Genomic DNA, 21,311 nt, shown 5'->3' on the forward strand with positions numbered 1-21,311 from the left:
AGGAATCCCAGGAGAGCAGAGGCTTCCATATTGACATTAATTACAGTAGTGTACTGTAATCACTGTTCAGATTCATGATACTGGGGTACATGCATATTTGAGGGTGATTATTTTGGGCACAATAGTTAGTCCAATATTTTGGCCACACTTTGTGGAGGACCATAACCTTCTTAAAATTCAGATTCTTTTAGAAACATCTTTGAAACTTTTAGATTTTTGGATTATAAAAAAATGTTGAATCCGTGAAAACAATCTGTCATAATACCAGCGCAAGGGGTGAATTTTAAAATTTTCAAAGATGTACTGCCATTTACCTGTTGATCAGTGAATCAAAACATAAACGACCCCCTTATCTCATAATAGCATAGTTCATCTGTCATGCCATGACATTTGAAAGAATTGGATGGTCCTGAACTCATTCCTGTGGTATACATGTAGATTGGCTTTTAGAGACGACCTAATCATGAAAGACGAGGGTATACAGTCAGATCCTGACCATGTCATGAGTAACATATATCACACACACGATACCTTCTAATTATCTATCCGTTTAGACCTGGGTCAGAATTGGTCTTCAGTAACCCATGCTTGTCGTGAGAGGCGACTAATGGGATCGGGTGGTCAGACTCGCTGGCTTGGTTGACACATGTCATCGTATCCCAGTTGTGTAGATCGATGCTGGTGATCACTGGATTGTCTGGTTCAGACTAAAATATTTACAGACCGCCTCCATTATAGCTTTATAGCTCCTCCTTTAGTGGAGTGTTACAGATACCCGTGAAGAGAGGTCCAGTACATTGTTACATGATTACAAGGAGACAAATGACAGTTGTACATGTGCCGGGCCTAGCTACATACACACCAATATGAATCAGCTATACAAATCAGCTTTGAGTTTAGCTGCCATCTTTCAGAGGCAAGACAGTTAACTGCAGTAACCTTGTAAATGGCGTGGCGGCTTCACATCCACATATCACCATGGGTTCGTATCTATAGCTCAAATGTTTTATCTGGCTGCGTGCCCGCCCCCCGCCAGACATTCTTCTGTTGCAGGTTCGGACCTCTCTGGTCTGAAAACAAAACAAAACTGTTATAAAGCTGCCAATGATTTCCCACGACTTCTTAATATACAGAAGAAGAGGTGTATGTAAGGAATGGGTGTTTAGATGTTAAATGCTGCAGGTGAGTCAGGCAAAGAGGTACTTGCAGCGGAGCATTCTTGTGTTAGGTGTGTACGGAAAAACCACGGCTTGAATCTCAGAATTAGGGACCGTTTATAATTTATGACTAGGGGTGGGGTGGGGTGGTGGGTTCCATCCATTTTGTTCAGGGAGGTGGGGAGGTAGTCATCTATTTTGTACACACAAACAATGGTGGTGGGGGTGGGGGTGGGGTGGGGTTGTTGTTGTTGTTGTCAGCAATTTGGTACACAAAAACATGTTTAAATTTATTTTATGCTTAGAAAAGTCAAGTGCTTCAAAGTCAAGTGTTTCAAACAAAAATAATTAACATTAACAAGCCCGAAACCAATCTGCTATGTTTATACCTCTAATGATCAACCATTAATCCCTTTCTAAACGTGGAGTAGGTCGATCACTTAAAACTAGAAGCACACATACTAAGTCATGCTAAGCTTACCATCCTTGTATGCCTCGTACGGTTGCCTGCATAAGAAAAAGAAAACAAATTACTCACATAATGGGTTCAATAAACAAGAGAATGACTGTTTTGCTTGGCACTTAGCAATATTCCAGCTTTATGTCGTCGGTATATCAATAATAAGCGACATATAAGTAATCATAGTCTGGAGTAGCAACCCAGGGATTAATATTATGAACAAAGTCACACGAAGTTCGGTTACGATTGAATTCCGGAAAGGAATAAGCTGTAACTGACAAAGTGATCACGTGAATGTGTTCTGGCTGTGATTACTTTTAAATACTCAAGTATTTTTACTTTTGCACTGTCTAGAACACTGGTACCAATAAGTCAGGTAAGTTTGGTTTAAGGCGACTTAGTGAAGTATTCCATCTATATCACGACGTGTCAGCCTTAGTGAGAGAAAAGCTGGAAACGATGAAGGCCTCAGACGTGAACCACTTGGGTAAAACCTTCCACCACAACTGATCCATGACTTACACGAGACCACATTTAATGGACACTGGTGTAATCTGGGAAGACTACATATTGTTCAGTGCAAACTGAAATCTATCTGTTACGAAAACTAACCTAATATTAGTGACTGATGTGACACCATGTGGTGTCTATCGATTCAGATAGACTGCTAGACCAACATCTAGTCTCTGAAATGAACATATCTTACAGAAAAAACTGTTCATAAAAAATAATAAAATATAATAAAAAGGAGCCCGGAGACTTTCTTCATTTCCTGACACTGTGGAAATCTAGACTTGCCTCATATTCTAGACTTGCATGGGCTTTCTTGGATATATTTGTTTCAGGGTCTGTATGTCAGACTAAAAGACTGCAGGATCACAAAGAACCGATTCTACACTTACACTTCTCTCGGAGTGACCGGCTTCACGTTGTTTCTCTTTGGAGACTGTCGGATATTGCTGAAACGTTCAGAAGGGACACAGCTTCATTATGTGTTTGTAAAACCTAACCAGAGTTGATGTAGTTATCATATTGGCTTATAACGCATACAAAATATCACACCCGGTTAATTTCTACATCATATGTACATGTACTACATAAATTGTAATTTTGTCACAAGATCACCCCACAAATACTGTTAAAAATATCATGGCACCTATTGATTACGTAACCACTACAGGACCTCTATTTCACAATGAACCGACAGAGGACATGAGGATTAAAACAACCGAACACACGTATGCTCCCTCAGCGCCAAAGACATCATGGAATTAGATAGATGCAAAGGTATGCTTAAAATAGGGGCAATACAACGCCACAGGTCATCGAATCGATAACAGATGTTTGGATCAAATACCCGGAGACATGCTGGTGGTCGACAGCGTTCCAACAGGGGACTAGCTGCTTTTGATTGTATCAAGACGCCAACACGTCGTGACACCCACCCAGACATTATGGCAGTTGGGTTAACGTTTCGACTCAGACACTGCGTAATGGGCTCCTTGAAGCTGGTCTTTGGTCATAAAACACATGCATTCGCATCCCGCTGACCCTAAATCACAGACAGCCAAGTCAAGATTGGACAGAAGTACACATCAATTTGATAGACAAGGACTGATGAATCGAGATACTATTCTAAATTTCACAAATCGTCGAACCCCATATATCACGATTCAAACGTGTCCAAACACGATCGCTGTGGAGGGGCCTCAAGCATGATTTGGGATGTGATCCGTATAACAAGAAGCGATCCCTACTGTACGACAGTAGCGCACTGTGACATGTGTACGCTACAGAGGTGACATTCTGGAAGTGTACGCGGGACCGAATAGGTTTAATCGCACCGGACTTTATCCATATGGACGATAACGCACAACTCATCGTACGTGTGCCGCTGATGCATACTTAGAGCAGGAGACCAATGTCCGAGATGGCCAGTACTGAGCAGTGTGAGCACATGTGAAAAGTGCCACACATTGTCCTCTCACGACGCCTATCTTTCAGGAACTCGACAAATCTCTTACTGAAGAGAGGAACAATCTTCGCTTGGCATCCAGACACTTATTTGGAACATGGCACGGTAATGCCAGGCTGTGTTCGTGAAGTTTCAGATTTGGTCAGATACTCTCATTTTGACGGGTTATCTGAGTGATTATTGATTGCAGTGTGTTTGTTGGCACTGTGTTAATTAAACATGACTATCTAATCTTTGGCTATGCACACAATTTTACTGGTGATCCTTACGAAACTGTTTGTACTACGCATTCTGTTCACTGCGCATCAATTTCCAATCATAAACTTATTGAAAGTCATTCCGACACTAATATTGTGTCCTTGAAGTTGTTTGCTTGAAACCTGACAATCCTTCCTACTTCATTGTCAAATTGTGTCACATTTGAGGCGAGCACACATTACCTTGCCGCCATCTTGCCAGGTTAGACTGTACCAAAGTCAAGCGTTTTGTATTAATTTGAACAAAAATTGCACAGTAAACATAACCATTTTCAAACGACACCAGAACCAAAAACAATGCCACAATCAACTTACCCTCTGTTTTGACCTTGTCTGTTTTCAGGCTGAACTGGCTGCTTACTCTGTGAGGGTCTGAAGAACGAAAACGTATATGAATCACTGAACCTCTTGAATAAGTAAGTGACGTATTTCAACGTCGCTTTGAAAGTCACTATTTCTGTTAAATCGCGGCGTGCCAGAGTAGTTTCGGGGGGTAAAGATTTAAGTCATGCATGTCTCAGACGTTTAAATTATCACTTTGGTGAAACCCATGTGCACGGTATTGGTGCTGATAAAACCTAGAAACATGGTCGTGGCGGGATTCTAACCCACAATCATACGTCCAAGGGAGGCAACCCGGCACACAGCTAATTGCGGTGTCTTGGATGACTGGGGCACCTTTGTTCCCATGCATGCATCTCAGGACAGTGCAAAAATACAGTGTCTCGATTCCGACAGCGAAAAGGCTGAAGATCCCTCCGACGATTCTGTCAGTAATTGGTCATGTGCTATTTTCAGAATAAGTGTTGAGTTTAGTATAAGGAAACTTGTGTTTGACAGCATGAACAACAACCTGCCATCAGGGCAAGATGACACACAGCCAAGTCACGTCACACATAGTAACTTTCGATTGTCAACAGTCGATTCAAACCACAAGCACCGGTTCCTGGAGACAAAATTGCTGTGCAGTCTCTATTGGGGTTTCAGAATGAGGGATTATTTAAGTACGTCATATCAGAGAGAGACAGCTTAGTTTTGGACGAAATTAATGCCTGCCGTAGACGCAAATGGCGAGCACGAAAACCAAGGCATTAAGCATTGTAATGGCAAATCGTCCCGAAACAAGGGCGGTACAGACAACAAAAGTCCAGTCTAAACAGGTTAAAACCAGTTAACTCCCTTATCAGAATCATTTGGTTTTGCTTGGTTGTTGTTTTAAGCCGCACTCAGCATTATTCCAGCTATATGGCGGCGGTCTGTATATAGTCGAGTCTGGTCCAGACAATCCAGTGATCAACAGCATGAGCATCGATCTACGCAATTGGGATACGATGACATGTGTCAACCACGTCAGCGAGCATGACCACCTGATCCCGTCAGTCGCCTCTTACGACAAGCATGGGTTACTGAAGATCACTTCTAGCCCGGACCTTCACGGGTTCATCTTGAATCACGACTGACTGAGTTTGGTTTTACACCGCTTTTAGCAATATTCCAGCAACATCACGGCGGGGGACACCAGAAATGGGCTTCACACATTGTGCCCATGTGGGGATTCGAACCCGGGTCTTCGGCGTGACGAGCCAAAGCTTTAACCATTAGGCTACCCCACCGCCCCCATCATGAATCAAGTGACATAGGGGCGATGTTACCTTTTATGATTAAATTGGTAACTATTGAACTGAAGGTACAGGAGGTCAGTTATTTGACAGTATATTATACATGCATAAAAAGCTGAGATGAACAAAACCCGTGATCAGATCGCTGTCCCAACGCGGAATGTTGTCGAAATGTCTGGAGAGACTACCATTGCTTAAAGAAATGTCTCTTCAGACACAACAAATACATGAAATCTTTGATGTTATCTGAAAGCTTTTGGTTTTTTTGTTCTTTTTATGGAATGGGTCATAGTAATACTTTTCATGAAACTGACTGACTGAGTTTTGGTTTTACGCCGCTTTTAGCAATATTCCAGCAACATCACGGCGCAGGACACCAGAAATGGGCTTCACACATTGTACCCATGTGGGGATTCGAACCCGGGTCTTCGGCGTGACGAGCCAACGCTTTAACCACTAGGCTACCTCACCGCCCCTTTTCATGAAACACTTACCCTGAACTGAATCTTGGTGAGGAATTTCCTTTACAGCGCGGGACGACGTATCTGCTGATGAAGAAAGCGGCAGCCGCTATTCCGATACAACCCAATATACAAGCGGAGACAATCCACGGCATATTCCCAGTACCGTTGTCGCCATTGACGGCAGATGGGCCGACCAATCCACCGAAACCAGGTATTGTAGGAACGGGGGTAGTTGTTGTCGTCGGCAGAGGCGTTGTAGTTGTTCCCGTTGTTGTCGTTGCAGTTGTGGTTATAGAACAGAGGATCGAGGACACGAGTACTGGTGTGACAGGGCTTGTCAGAGGACCAGGAAACGTCCCTTTGTCTGAAGCCGTAACGTCGATGGTCGCTACCGTCCCAGCTGGTATGGACGCGTTGAGGATGACGTCGCAAGCGGGCAAAACGAAAAGGACGCCGGTTGTGCCTGCGTTGCATTCGACGACGTTGTTGTTGTTGTAAGCTGAGTCGACGCCATCAGCAGCAAAGATTTTTCCGATGTAGGTCCCGGCTGGAAAGCAGTCCTCGACCTGATACTGGTACAGACCCGATGGTGGGGCTGTGATTACAGGGGCGTTGTCGTTTTTGTCCAAGATGATGATCGTCACTGTTGTGTTATCCTTCCCCTTGTCTGTAAGAAACGAGAGGTGAGTTTTCGCGGGTTAGTGATTGAATGTGTGGGCGGATGGCTGACTGAATAGGTGATTGAGAGTTATTGATTGCGTTGGTCGTTGAGTGAGTGTTGGTAAATTATTTGGCGAGTGAGTGTTTTGGTGAGTGATTGCGTGGTTGAGTGTGTGAGTTGGTTTTTGGGTTAGGGTTTTGGTGAATTATTGGACGAGTGAGTGTTTTGGTGAGTGGTTGCGTTGTTTAGTGAGTGAGTTGGCCGTTGAGTGAATGTTTAGGTGATTTAGTGGGTGAGTGAGTGGATTGTTGGGTGGGTTAGTGTTGGCGAGTCGTATCGGCAGCAAATACTGATCGAGAACAGAGCAGGGCAACTTATCACATATGTTTTACAGAATGGTAGTTCAATGAAATCTGCCTATATTTATTTTATTATTTGACGTTTTCATTTCAGTTAATTTTTCGTTTTATGTATAAAGCCACACCAATACCCCAGCTTAGTCAGACAGGAGCGATTTTGGATTCTACCATTTTCATAGTATTACAGTTATGTCACTAGTATCAACTTCAAAACGTAACGACGAAAAGGCGTTAAAATATGGTACTTGTTGGTCCCTGACCGGCGCTCGGCATTAATGGGTACAACAAGGACTGGTCGGCTCGGAGTCAGTATAATGTGTCTGAATTGGGTATTCATGCTTCACTGCCGCGTGGTATCTCAGTGGGCTAGCACTATAAAACCAGCTTAAGTCTGGGCTAGTACAAGAACCCGCACATACACATACACACACTGACTGACTGACTGAGTTTAGTTTTACGCCGCTTTTAGCAATATTCCAGCAATATCACGGCGGGGGACACCAGAAATGGGCTTAACACATTGTGCCCACATACACACACGCATGCACGAGGTCATCTGAGCGAAATATTCTCAAGCACGACGTTAAAACCCACTTTCACCTCACCTCACCTCAAAACGTAACGAAATGCGTAGATGTTTGGGGGTCATTGCATTGGTTAAACCAACAACATGGTACTGACAAACCAATGGTCATAATTTGGGATTCGAACCAACAATCAGCAAACAGTTATACCGGTACATCCGTTTGTCACGAAGGACGTGTTGGTCTTACCTTTAACGTCTTCCAGCTGAATCAGTAGCACAACTGTTGTAACAGCTCCGGCAACGTCAACGTCGTAGTTAGTACATGTGATGACCCCACTGAAGGAGTCGATAAAGAAGAGGTTGCCTGTGTTTCCGCCGATGATGCTGTAGGTGGCTGTGTCACCGACGTCTTGATCCACGTAGGTGAAGTTAGGGTTCAAGGTAAACTTCACAAATATAAGACTTAGCATTACAAAATACTGTCGAATGCTAATGGTGTTATCGTTTATATATTTTCGATGTTCTCCAACAAGCCAGTCTACATAGGTAGATATTACACTGTCCTTTGATAATATAATATGATATGTTATGATATGAATTATAATACAATAATTGAAATACAAGAATTTCAGTACTTGAAAATGCCTCTTGTTTGTGAAATGATAGCAAAATCTTGCATTAGTGTCTTTGAACTGATCCTGATCACGTCTTTCTTGTTGATCACTGGGTTGTCTGGTCCAGACATATAGCTAGGATATTGCTGAGTGCAGAAAAAACTCACTCACTCACTTTCTTGTGTGTGCCAGGAGGACATGCCGGAGCTATGCATTTTTTGCGTTATTTGTAGTAGATACACTTCGTTTGTTATCGTCTAAAACAGCATATTACTGATAAAACGCCTGTAAGTGAGGACAGGAGTACTAGATTGAGTGAGTATGGTTATGCGCCGCTTTTAGCAATATTCCAGCAAAATCACAGCGGGGGACACCAGAAATGGGCTTCACACATTGTAGCCATATGGGGATTCGAACCCGGGTCTTCGGCGTGACGAGCCAACGCTTTAACCGCTAGGCTACCCCCACCGCCCCTCAACGAATCATGACGGGACTTTGTTCGACTAATACGAGTCATGTTAATGGATATCTACGAGGTTCCTATTTTATCGAGGTCTCTAACACCTAGACTCCCCGACTCGGGGTCGATTCCGCACATGGGCACAATGTATGAAGCCCCATTTCTGGTGTCCCCCGCCGTGATACTGCAGGAATATTGCTGAAGCGGCGTAAAATCATACTCACTCACACACCCCATCCTGGGTTTGATAGTTGTTGTATCTAGTGAATGTGGGTCAGTGGGTAGCTGGTTCACTATGTTGTTTAGGAGATGACCTACCGGACCTTCATACATTGAAGTGACGATGTCCCTGGGGCTGATGACCGGTGGGTCGTTGGCGTCGGCGACCTTGATGTAGAGGAAGAAGATGTCTGGAGTACAGAAACCGTTTGAAGGTATGATTGTAACATTGATGTTTCGGATCCCTCCCTCGTAGTCCAGCTGGCCTCTCAGACGCAGGGTAGACGTGCCCGCCACTGCATTGAAGATTGCGTTAGTATCAGTGCGTGTTTGGTACAACCTGGACCCTATTTCTCAAAACAATGTTTTTAATAAAATTATAAAACTGTGTATGAGAATTTGAAACAACTGAGTTTCTAACTGAGTCACAAATTTCTAAAACAAAAATACAAAAAAGACCTGGTCAATTCGAGTTACCTATCTACAAAAATCAAATTGTCTAGTAAATAAAACAGTATTTTTTGGGACATGTTTCTCTCAAGTTTGAGTAAAGACTTAAGTTTGTGTCGAGAAATCGGGACCAGGACACAACGTCGACAGAAGTCTTCAGATCATTGCAAATGTGTCGATGGTTGTCTATGCTTGGCGACATAGTTGTATTCGAGCTTTCACACATAGGCAACATGGTAAAACAGTAGAATCTGTAGCCATAGTCGTATTTGAAGAGTTAGTAGTATCAATGGTAGTAATTGCAGTCGTATTGAGTAAGTAATATTTGTAGATGAATAGAAGTAGTAACAACAGTAGAAGTAGTGGTAAAACAGTGGAATAAGTAGCAGCAGTATTAAAGTAGAAGTAGTAGTCGTAGGAGGAGGTAGAGGTGAAACAGTAATGTTGGTTGTAGTTGTTGTAGTAGTTGTAGTCGTGGTAGTAGCAGTGACTGTGGTGTAGTGTTGTTGCCTATGCTGTATGGGGAAAACAGCGGTGGGAGAAGCAGTAGTATTAATAGCAGCAGTAAACGCACCAGCAATAGTAGCAGAAACAGTAGCAATAGTAGCAGAAGCAGTAGCAATAGTAGCAGAAGCAGTAGCAATAGTAGCAGAAGCAGTAGCAGCGGTAGTAGAAGTAGTGATAGCAGATATAAGAACCAGGGCTCCAGACAATTTTTTCAACATCAGGAGTACGTACTCCATATTTTTTCACTACAGGAGTACTGGAAAACCTCAAGAGTACATTTAGAGTACTGAGTGGAATTTAATGGCGTATCAGTAATCTTGTGTTTCGTTTCATATATGCACCACAACATTGATAGTTTTGTGTAAACAGGTCAATAAACAATAAACCAATATTTTTTTCAGATAAATACGTCTGTAACTGATTTTAAGACCATACACCATTGCTGTGGTGCGTACCTGCTACGTTTTCTAAATTATTTGCTACCGTATCGTGCATATTTTGTATCCGTACATACGCCGATACGGCCCTTATCTGGAGCCCTGGGAACAGTGCAGTAGCGGTAACAGTAACTATAGAAGCAGCAGTAGGTAGTTCCATATTTCATGCAGTTTATAGTCTACAAAGCATTATATTATCGCATATCTACTGTATCAACTTACCGTTCACTGTAAACAGGAATGCTGCTATAGACGGAAACGTCTCTATAGTGTAGGTGGCTACAGGGTCGCTGACCGCCTGGATATTGCTTATTATGCTGTCGATTGCCGTATCTTCAGACACAGTCAACTCCTTATTAACCCCTGGGATATAGGGCACTCGGTAGTAGTCTGAAACCAGAGGATGATTGGCAGTAGAAACACATCCATGTTTGTGACGTATTACATTAACTGATATATCACGAGACACCCTCCTTGATAGTCAGGGACACTGAGGTCAACACAATGACGTGGAATGTAAGGTTAATGTCGTACCGATCAAGCAGATATCTCTGATACTAGCACGTGTATGTTGGCAACTGTTTAGTGCTACTAGCAATAACACAGGAGACAAACATTAACTCTTAGTACTGACTGACTGACTGAGTATGGTTTTACGCCGCTTTTAGCAATATTCCAGCAATATCATGGCGGGGGACACCAGAAATGGGCTTCACACATTGTACCCATGTGGGGATTCGAACCCGGGTCTTCGGCGTGACGAGCCAACGCTTTAACCACTGGACTACCCCACCGCCCCTTAACTCTTAGTAACAGCAACTACATGGATCATAAAAGGCATCATAATAGTTCTCATCCCCAAAACGCCATACTGAGGTGGGGCAACACGCAGTAGGTTGTGTAATGTCTCTGTATTTCGTCATAGTTTGCAGTTATTACCGGAGCAACACAAACACAAAGAGATGATAGGCATTCTACCCCTGCCATGTTGGACAATCCGTGTTCCCATATGACGTGACAGTTCCTCTGTGGATATACGGTTATATGGTTATACTATATTTGATAGCAACTATCAGCTAGAAGTAACAGTAAATGTTAGTCCCGAGGGCGGAAAGACTGTCTTTATAACTGCTGATAGCAAACACGTGGTAGTATCACGTAACATTACGGATGGATGTCTCAGGTATATTAGCCAATACAATCCTACACTTCAGCTCAAGCAGAATCAACAAATACACAAATATTCGGTCCAACTAATGACCAGTTAAAAACCCCATGTGAAGTCATACAGTACCTGAAAACTGTATGGTGACGACTTTCGGTCCAACGAGGACGTTTCTGTTGTCGTGTACGTAGATGAAGAACACAAGCGTTGGAAAACACTCCGAGGAAAGATCTGTAGTTGCTCGGATTATTCCGTCAGCTGGGACAACGTAACTTCATCATAAGTATTGTGTATGCAACAACAACTATAATAATAATAATAATGATAATCGTAAACGGATAAGCATTTAAATTGACTCTTAAACTAGCTGTTCGTTCCGGGTATTGTCATTAGTGTAATGTGGTTTACCTTTGCGTTCAAAACTGTTTCACCCATACAGAGACGTGCAAGCACGTACCAGTGTGGCTGTGTGCTTATTTCCTTAGAGCCGAGCGGCAGGCAGGATAACAACAAGCACCATCATTTAACGTCTAGTTGTATGATAACGTGCATAGTGGATAAAACCACCGAAATTCGTTATCTGGGCAGACACCTTCTCCACTAGACCACTGAGTGTGCGTTGCAAACCGAAACATGAGTCTCATTAACCTATTCAGACAATTACCTACTTTTCAGCCGATCCAAATTTTCTCGTGTGAAAGAGAAATCAGACATCATAAACAACTATGGTTACACTGAATTCCAATTCCTTGTTTCATAAGAAAGTGGTATATACGAATGAATTTGAATTTTAAACTTTAATAACATCGTATTTCTATATTTTATGGCGAGGTGTAGGCAGCATGATCTTAACTAAGACGTCACAGATTGACCCTGTTTTATGATGTAAAATGATTCACATCTGGCTCACTGGTTACACCTGTTATGTGTTTTGTGCGCTTATTCAGAGTAGTTTTGTAACGCACGATGTGATTGATATAATATCAATTCCGTACCAAACCGCAAAACATTTCTAGCGGCAGAGCCTCGTTTTGAGATTTCCACGATTTCCAGGTTTCCGTTTGTCAGAGCTCGCTGTAGGACAGAGCATGCTGCACGACGTGTTTGCAAGGATTAGAAGGAGCGTAGCGTTGCAATATACAAGTGCTTAGATGTATCAAATAATACTGATTAATATTTATGTATCCAGTTAAATGAATTGGTCTCAAAATTCTGGACTGGTTATTGTACTAAGTTGCGCAATAGGACGGAACCTAGTCAACAGGAAACGAGACTGTTGTATGGGCCTAATCAATGCTTTGACTTGCTCCTATTCAGACATTCGTCAGTTATGTAATATAGGAACATATGTAAGGAATATTATTCTCTTTGTTGTTTAACGCCACACTCAATATTCCAGCTATGTGGCGGTGGTATGTCAATAATCGAGTCTGGACCGTCAATCCTATGATCAGCATTATGAGCATGAATCTACGCAAACAGGATTCGATGACATGTGTCAACGAAGTCAGCGAACCTGACCACCCGATCCCACCAGTAGCCTCTTACGACAAGCATGGGTTACTGAAGAATTCTAACCCGGATCTTCGCGGAAGCAAGAAATATTAGAATGCACACACTTAGTCCAATCTCGTATTTGAATGTACTGGATTCTGGAAAGACGGTCATGTTGTAGAACACGGCATCTCCGTCAGGCTCCGTAACGCCAGTCTCAGTGTAGATGACAGCCCCATTTGTAGTAGTTTTGGCGTTGACGGTTGTCACTGTCACTGTAATGATTAAGATACAATTGACTGTTCTAACCTCGAACTATCATTATTCGAATACAATGCATATAAATTATATCATAATTCCGTTTGCAAGTTTAAATGCAATGCACAAAATGTTTTAGACACTAAATGCGTTTTGTTTACCATGCTTATAATCTAACGATGTTACTAATTTCGAAAATACTGGAAATACCATGTGTAGAATGAAAAGATTCCATTCTGGCGTGTTTGGTTGTCTCGCCATCGCAGTATATCTGGAATAGGTTATATGCAGTGGTAGAACAGGGAAATGGGACAGTTACAGTGATGGGTAGAGTGTAACATCGCTTTTAACAGTATTCCAGTTAAATCGCGCCGTGTCAGCTTAACCCTGAAGTGATACACGTCTCAAAAGTTGACCACTTTGATGAAACCCTCGGGTAGAGTGGTGACAAACCCAGAGACAGACCTAAATGTTCCGGAACTGGATTCGAACCCGAATTACAATACAACACTTACAAGAGTAGTGTGCGTCAAAACGTGTTAGTTGAAACAAGGGTTTTTTAGGTTTTTTTTCTAGATGCAAACTGAAAATTAATTTTGTACTTCTAGATGATATTAATATAAATACGTGAATATGATAAACTGTATGTGATTTTTGTTGGCTTGCGATAGGGAGGTAAACAGCTGAATTCAACTGCTTAGTATATTCCCACGTGTCTGTCAACATGATATTGTCAACACGCTCAGATTTGTAACATGTTTCCCTGTCGGGTGGTTATTCGCTCAGCTATTTCAGTTGTTTAGATTCTAATGGTGTGGAGATAAACAATGCAAGAACATTTAGTGAAACAACTCTGAAAAACAACCTAATACAGCAAACCCCCGTGAAACAGGACACCCTATAAAGGTGACTACTTTTAGTCTTAATGTTGAGAATTTGTTTCGTTCAGTTTAACATGAATACCCCTATCAGACACAGCAGATTGACTCCGAGTCGTAGGTTCATCCCCGTTGTGCCTAAAAGGGTACCGAAAAATACTTTTGGTGTGAAGGAGCCGGGATTCGAACCAGCGAACTCCATCTCACTGAAGAGATGCTCTGTCCACTGAAGTAAGGATTAAGAAAATACGCGTGAAACTGTTCTACCTACTTTAATCTTGTGTGTCAGGTACTGGCAAAATGTTCCAGTAACACGAGAACATACGTATAAACTAATTGCTTTCTCCTCCTCCCCCCCACCCTCCCAACACACCCCAAATAATCAGGGGTTTTTTCAGTCGTATTTCCAAAGACGTTTGGACTAGTGTAAAACTTGCCTGAAAATGTGTCAAACCTCGGCAGTTCGTTGGTCCTTACTCGTACGTTAATGACGGTGGAGAGGCTCGTCCCTGCTCCATCAGTGCACGTCACCGTGATGTCGTAGATGGGGACAAAGGCGTACGAAAGGTTCCCCTGACTCGGTAGGTAGAATAACTGAAAGTCTGAGAGTGAACAGCATACACATAAAAACCGAATGTAAAAATGGCACACCAGCGTGTATATGTTTTCTTATCTGGGAATGGAAGGAGAAATAAGACACACAATGAAGAAGGGGCTACTCACAAAGAGAGGCTTACAGATTAAGAGGGGCTACTCACTAAGAGAGGGTTACAGATTAAGAGGGGCTACTCACTAAGAGAGGCTTACAGATGAAGAGGGGCTACTCACAAAGAGAGGCTTACAGATTAAGAGGGGCTACTCACGAAGAGAGAGTTACAGATGAAGAGGGGCTACTCACGAAGAGGGAGTTACAGATTAAGAGGGGCTACTCACAAAGAGAGGGTTACAGATTAAGAGGGGCTACTCACGAAGAGAGGGTTACAGATTAAGAGGGGCTACTCACAAAGAGAGAGTTACAGATTAAGAGGGGCTTCTCACTAAGAGAGAGTTACAGATTAAGAGGGGCTACTCACAAAGAGAGAGTTACAGATTAAGAGGGGCTACTCACTAAGAGAGGGTTACAGATTAAGAGGGGCTACTCACAAAGAGAGGGTTACAGATTAAGAGGGGCTACTCACAAAGAGAGGCTTACAGATTAAGAGGGGCTACTCACGAAGAGAGAGTTACAGATTAAGAGGGGCTACTCACAAAGAGAGGGTTACAGATTAAGAGGGGCTACTCACTAAGAGAGGCTTACAGATTAAGAGGGGCTACTCACAAAGAGAGGCTTACAGATTAAGAGGGGCTACTCACTAAGAGAGGCTTACAGATTAAGAGGGGCTACTCACAAAGAGAGGGTTACAGATTAAGAGGGGCTACTCACGAAGAGGGAGTTACAGATTAAGAGGGGCTACTCACGAAGAGGGAGTTACAGATTAAGAGGGGCTACTCACGAAGAGGGAGTTACAGATTAAGAGGGGCTACTCACGAAGAGGGAGTTACAGATTAAGAGGGGCTACTCACGAAGAGGGAGTTACAGATTAAGAGGGGCTACTCACAAAGAGAGAGTTACAGATTAAGAGGGGCTACTCACGAAGAGAGAGTTACAGATTAAGAGGGGCTACTCACGAAGAGAGAGTTACAGATTAAGATGGGCTACTCACGAAGAGAGAGTTACAGATTAAGAGGGGCTACTCACGAAGAGAGAGTTACAGATTAAGAGGGGCTACTCACAAAGAGACAGTTACAGATTAAGAGGGGCTACTCACGAAGAGAGTTACAGATTAAGAGGGGCTACTCACGAAGAGAGAGTTACAGATTAAGAGGGGCTACTCACGAAGAGAGAGTTACAGATTAAGAGGGGCTACTCACTGAGAGACGGTGGAATCTTGTAGACAGCAAAGCACGTAGAACAAAGGGTGGTCGGCGTGATAGACTGTAAGAAGACTGTGATGGAAGCCGTGTGGGTACACACGATGTCCGTTAGGCTGACCCGGGAGGTCTCTTCTTCATACACATTGGCCACCAGGGGTACGTTGGTGATGGCCATTTGCTGAATAATATATATCATAATGGATGACATAGCGCCAATTTAAAAGAACAAGTTCTTATTGTGGAGTCCCTTTCTAATGATATATGCATGACATTGTGACACGACAAATGCAGTGCTCTTTATTTAAAACGTGGCAAGGTAATGAAAGATGGTTCGGTCAAGTTACAAGAATGAGGAGTAATTGAGCATCTCATGGAAGATCAGCTCTACACCTGTTTGGGAATTCAAGGTCGAGACAAGCTCCAGAATGCTCAGATTAAAGACAAACTTCGGACTGAGTATAAATCTCCTTTGGAGAAGTTGAAATGACAAAGCATGACATTCAGAGTCTTCACCACCTGACTAGAAGGATCTGACAACAGTGAGTGAGTGAGTTTAGTTTTACGCCGTTTTAGCACTATTCCAGCAATATCACGGCGGGGGACACCAGAAATGGTCTTGACACATTGTACCCATGAGGGGAATCGAACCCGGTTCTTAGTTCTGACAACAGAAGCCACCATCGTCGTTCCTCTCTTATTCGTTTATATACTAGTATATATGGCAATGAAATCAGGAGGTTTGGGTTTCATTAATGTGGAGGTACTTCATGAAGGTGTTTTACTCAGTAATATTCAGGAAAATATAAACATCGAGACTTGGCAAGACAAAGGAGGGGTTGATATCATAAGCATATTTCTGTGCCCTTAGAGCAGGTTTACAACCTGTATCGGAGCTGAACACCCGGTGCTCTGTAATCGTCCCTCATTGTAGTTGTTTGGTCTTGGACCTAGGGAATTCCCCCTGGGTAATAAATATACTCGCATTGGTAGTGGATTTGAACCAGGTAGGATAGTGTTATGTCCCCCTGTTAACCTTCTAGCGTTTCACGGACAGAACTAGCTATATACATCACAGGGAGCTGAAAGTTTTCTACATTATAATAAAATAAGCATTTATCGGAGCATAATTCATTGGTGTCAGATTATGTGATCTCTATCACGTATTATAAATAGTGTTAAATGAAGGATTATTGGTAAGACGGTTGGTTTGTTGTTTAACGCCGCGCTCAGCAATATTCCAGCTATATAGCGACGGTCTGTAAATAATCGAGTCTGGACCAGACAATCCAGTGATCAAAAGCATGAGCATCGATCTACGCACTTGGGATACGATGACATGTGTCAACCACGTCAGCGAGCCTGACCACCCGATCCCGTTAGTCGCCTCTGACGACAAGCATGGTCTACTGAAGACCAATTCTAAAACGGTTCTTCATGGGTCATACTCGCCAGTGTAGTACAAGACTATCAAAATGAGTGCATAATAAAACTGTTTACAAAACAAATACAAAACAATTTTTTTAAAAAGAAACTGAAAAGAAAGTCTGTGACATGAAACAATGTCAAATAACAATTTCATAAACTACAATGAAAGTCTGCAATAGTCATATGTAAACATTGAATTATAACGGTTATATCATACATACTCCACTGACGCCTTTCACAAGCACGGCACCAACAAGGAACAGTATCCACGAGGACAACATTCTGCTGACAATATCGCAGTGCCAGTTCCGAGTGTTTCTTTACATCTTTCTCCACCAGGAAGTATAAATATCGCTCAGATCATCCCGATTTCACAAGCCGACAAAATCCGACTGTGTCAAGTCGTAAATCCACTCTGGCAGCGGAGTATTTGTATCTAAATGTAGGTTCGTTTGGCAGATAGCGTTCCATTGATAAGTACATTGAATTCTTATTGCCTGTCAATGCTTACAAATGCGCCCCTTTCAGAGGGTAGATATTGAAGACACGGGTTCAGTAGTGTTAACAAAGATAGTCCTTTGACATTGGCATTCTTTCACATAGGAGATGGGAGTTGTATGATTTCAAATATTGCGAACCATTTGTATCTGTCATTCTTTTGCATGGCTGATCCTATCGCTTCAATGTAGGCTCTTTATTCGCATATTTAGATGATCCTGTTCAAAGGGTTATGTTTGAAAGTGGTTTATTATGATGCGTGGTTTGCACACTGGCTTTTAATATCAAAGTGTTGATATTCCACAGATATGAAAGTAGTTCGCAGATTGTCGAGGTGTTCTGGGGTCACCCTCTGTGTAACACAATACACGTAATTTAATGACGTCTTTGATCGTTCGATCACTGCTTTAAGTGTTTGATCAGGTATGCAAAAGAAAAGGCATTAAAACATTTAAGTCATCAGCAGTGTTTAAATGTTATTATTAAGTTAAATGACAAAGTGTAAACTGTTGGAGTTTATAACAGTTCATCAGCGCATCCAGGCAAACTTTGTTTTGTATGTGTGTATGTGTGTGTGTGTGTGTGTGTGTGTGTGTGTGTGTGTGTGTGTGTGTGTGTGTGTGTGTGTGTGTGTGTGTGTGTGTGTGTGTGTGTGTGTGTGTGTGTGTGTGTGTATGCATGCATGCATGTATGTAATGTTAATATAATAACATTTTAGTACTTTTTAATCCATTTCTTTTAGGTTTGCAGGATGCACTTTCTCTTCAGCACTGCACTTCCCATTTGGCTACCAGACGATAATACCCGGTCAGTGGAATAGTGTTCACGTGTATTTTGTTCCAAGTTCTTAGTTGCTCTTGAGAAGGAGGTTTTCAGCCATATTGCCATATCATGCCATTCAGCGATAGGTAAATGCCATCCGAACATAGGCACCCGCTTTAAGTGGCACAAATGTAATACATGCACTCGCTTAAGTATTGGACAGAACCAATACCCGAACGAATGCGGAGCCAAGTTTGCTGAAAGGACATAGGGTCATAGATCCAGTTCAAACGATCTCCGTCTACCAGCATGCTTACTCTAAGAAGGTTATAGATCATATTCAACGAGGCAATACAAGGCTTGATAGCCCAATACAACGGAGCTGTCTGGCTTTAGTCGTCGTTTTGATTGCGGTGAATAGGTCGTCATGACTAGGATCGAAAGTATGCGTTTACGTATTTCTGTCTGAATAAACGCAAGCGCAGGGAGGTCGCAAAACTAGTCGGATTTCCATCAACCTCCCGCGGACTTAAATAATGGCTAAGGACACGTGGCAACTCTAGCAAAATCGATTAAACACTACTAGCTTATGTTTTGTTATTTATATTAATCGGATCGTCGAGATTTGATGTCGGCAAACATTGAAGTAAATGGTTTCTGTTAATAAGGATGAATCAGAGAGCAACAAAATGTTGACACGTGTTACCCAAAATGGAAATACTTATATTAAGTTATGTTTAGTTACAGTGTGCATAATTACGCAAACGGTGAACACTAAAAGTAGCAAAACTAACAACCTTATAAGCTATATAAACCTGATACATTTTTGTATACGTAAAAGTGTATGACTCTCCTCTTGCGGGTACCCATAGCTGAATCAACCTGACTGACTGACTGACTGAGTATGGTTTTACGCCGTTTTAGCAATATTCCAGCAATATCACGGCGGGGAACACCAGAAATGGGCTTCACAAAGTGTACCCATGTGGGGAATCGAACCCGGGCCTTCGGCGTGACGAGCGAACGCTTTAACTACTAGGCTACCCCACCGCCCCGCTGAATCAACCTAATTGCTGAAGACGAAAGGGCCATATTGGACTCATATCTGGTTTTCCGAATCTATAATTAACGGAATATTGGTGGGCTAAAGTGAGTGACTGCTGTCTTACGCAGCATTGTCAATGTTGAATGTATTCACGCGACGCACTTCTATAGAGAGTGAGTGAGTCTGGTTTAGCGCCGTCTTGAAAAACATTGTTTTAGGTTTGGTTGTTGTTTTTCATACCCGTGAAGATCAGGGTTAGAATTGATCTTCAGCAACCAGTGCTTGTCGTTAGAGGAGACTAACGGGATCAGTCGGTCAGGCTCGCTGACATGGTTGACACATGTCATCGCATCCCAGTTGCGCAGTTCGATGCTCTTGCTGTTGATCACTTGATTGTCAGGTCCAGACTCGATTATTTAAAGACCACCACCATATAGTTGGACTATTGCTGGGTGCAGCGTTTACAAACAAACAAGTAATTACTGCTGGAGACATACATGCAGCCAGTCTGGCCAGAGCTTGATTCCCATCTTCATCACGTTACGGGCAGGTGAGGTGAGGTGAAATTGGGTTGAGAATATTTCGCTCATATGACGACGTGTTACGGGTAGGCATCATATATATACTTAAGAACCCTGACATGCTCGATGATAAATGAGCAATTCTGTCATTTACCAACAGAATATATGTTCGTAAATAGTACATATTACTTGTTAAATCATTATTTCTATCGTCATAATAAAAAAGAAATGCAGAATTCTGGTCTCTGTAATGCTGTTTACAGTGTGAATAATTGTGGTATCTGAATAGTTACACAAGAGTGGTATCTACAATGGCCGAGTAATAATGAGTATATGGCTAAAGTGGTATCTGTACACGTGATGTTTGTGTGTCGATCAACGTTTACAAAATACCAAACGTCCTGTGCGTACGTTCTCCGTTTGATTTTTGCAGTTTAGAAAGCAAGGTAGGTATAACGTCACAATAGCCATTCTTCAAACCCTGTCATAAACTGCCACACACCAAATGTAATATCACAACAGTAAACATGATGACTCTTCAGTACAAAATAAGACCATAAAATATTACCCCCGTACCCATAACATTGTGTACCCACACTCATGAGGGGTATTAAAATGCCTTCTTGCACTAACATCAATTGGTATCCTCGATCGACTTCACCCCTTACCTGTGAAGCACAATTCAATGACGTCAAATAACCTATACCTAATGAGCAGGCACTTTTCAGTGCCAGGTATAACATTGTGTCACTTTCCACTTACACTGATTTATGGCTGAAATGTACATAATATATGTGTCAATTTCTTTGAGGCGTTTGTCATATCCGATTGACAAAACACCAACAACGAACAGCTTTATATCCTTTACAGATATGTAACAGAGGAGTTGTATAGGTATGATTATAATCTTAATTCATCGGGTGCAGAATGACACTGGCAGACTCACTGTCATAATTGACGGCTATCGACACGGTGTGCTATGACTATCAATTGACGTGTGTACATTTCAAGACTTAGTACCTTCACGGCGCACTATACCAACAGTGGTCACCGAATGATGTGAGCTTTAAACGAAGAGGACGTCTTGACCTGGAATTAACATGGAACTTCAACGTTTGGCTGTTGTGGCCCTGTTTTACTTGGTTGTGCCTTCATTACAGGTACGTTTAGTAGATTATAGTATTAA

The 21,311-nt window shown here is 42.3% G+C and overlaps 1 protein-coding gene across 1 annotated transcript; it reads right to left on the bottom strand.

Annotated features, from left to right (window-relative positions):
* Positions 1–990: 990 nt before the first annotated feature.
* On the bottom strand, positions 991–16,049 carry LOC124272156 (protocadherin Fat 4-like). The gene is made up of 12 exons (XM_046707296.1): positions 15,872–16,049; positions 14,398–14,562; positions 12,950–13,099; positions 11,460–11,588; positions 10,388–10,555; positions 8,871–9,067; positions 7,726–7,924; positions 5,963–6,599; positions 4,165–4,221; positions 2,520–2,576; positions 1,639–1,664; positions 991–1,070 (listed from the first exon to the last, which is right to left on the bottom strand). Exons 1-12 carry the CDS (start codon positions 16,047–16,049, stop codon positions 991–993), a joined length of 2,043 nt encoding a protein of 680 aa, XP_046563252.1.
* Between the last annotated feature and the right edge of the window lie 5,262 nt (positions 16,050–21,311).

This window comes from Haliotis rubra, unplaced genomic scaffold, assembly GCF_003918875.1.
Source record: "Haliotis rubra isolate DU_JTF1 unplaced genomic scaffold, ASM391887v1 Scf167, whole genome shotgun sequence".
Classification (NCBI taxonomy): domain Eukaryota; kingdom Metazoa; phylum Mollusca; class Gastropoda; order Lepetellida; family Haliotidae; genus Haliotis; species Haliotis rubra.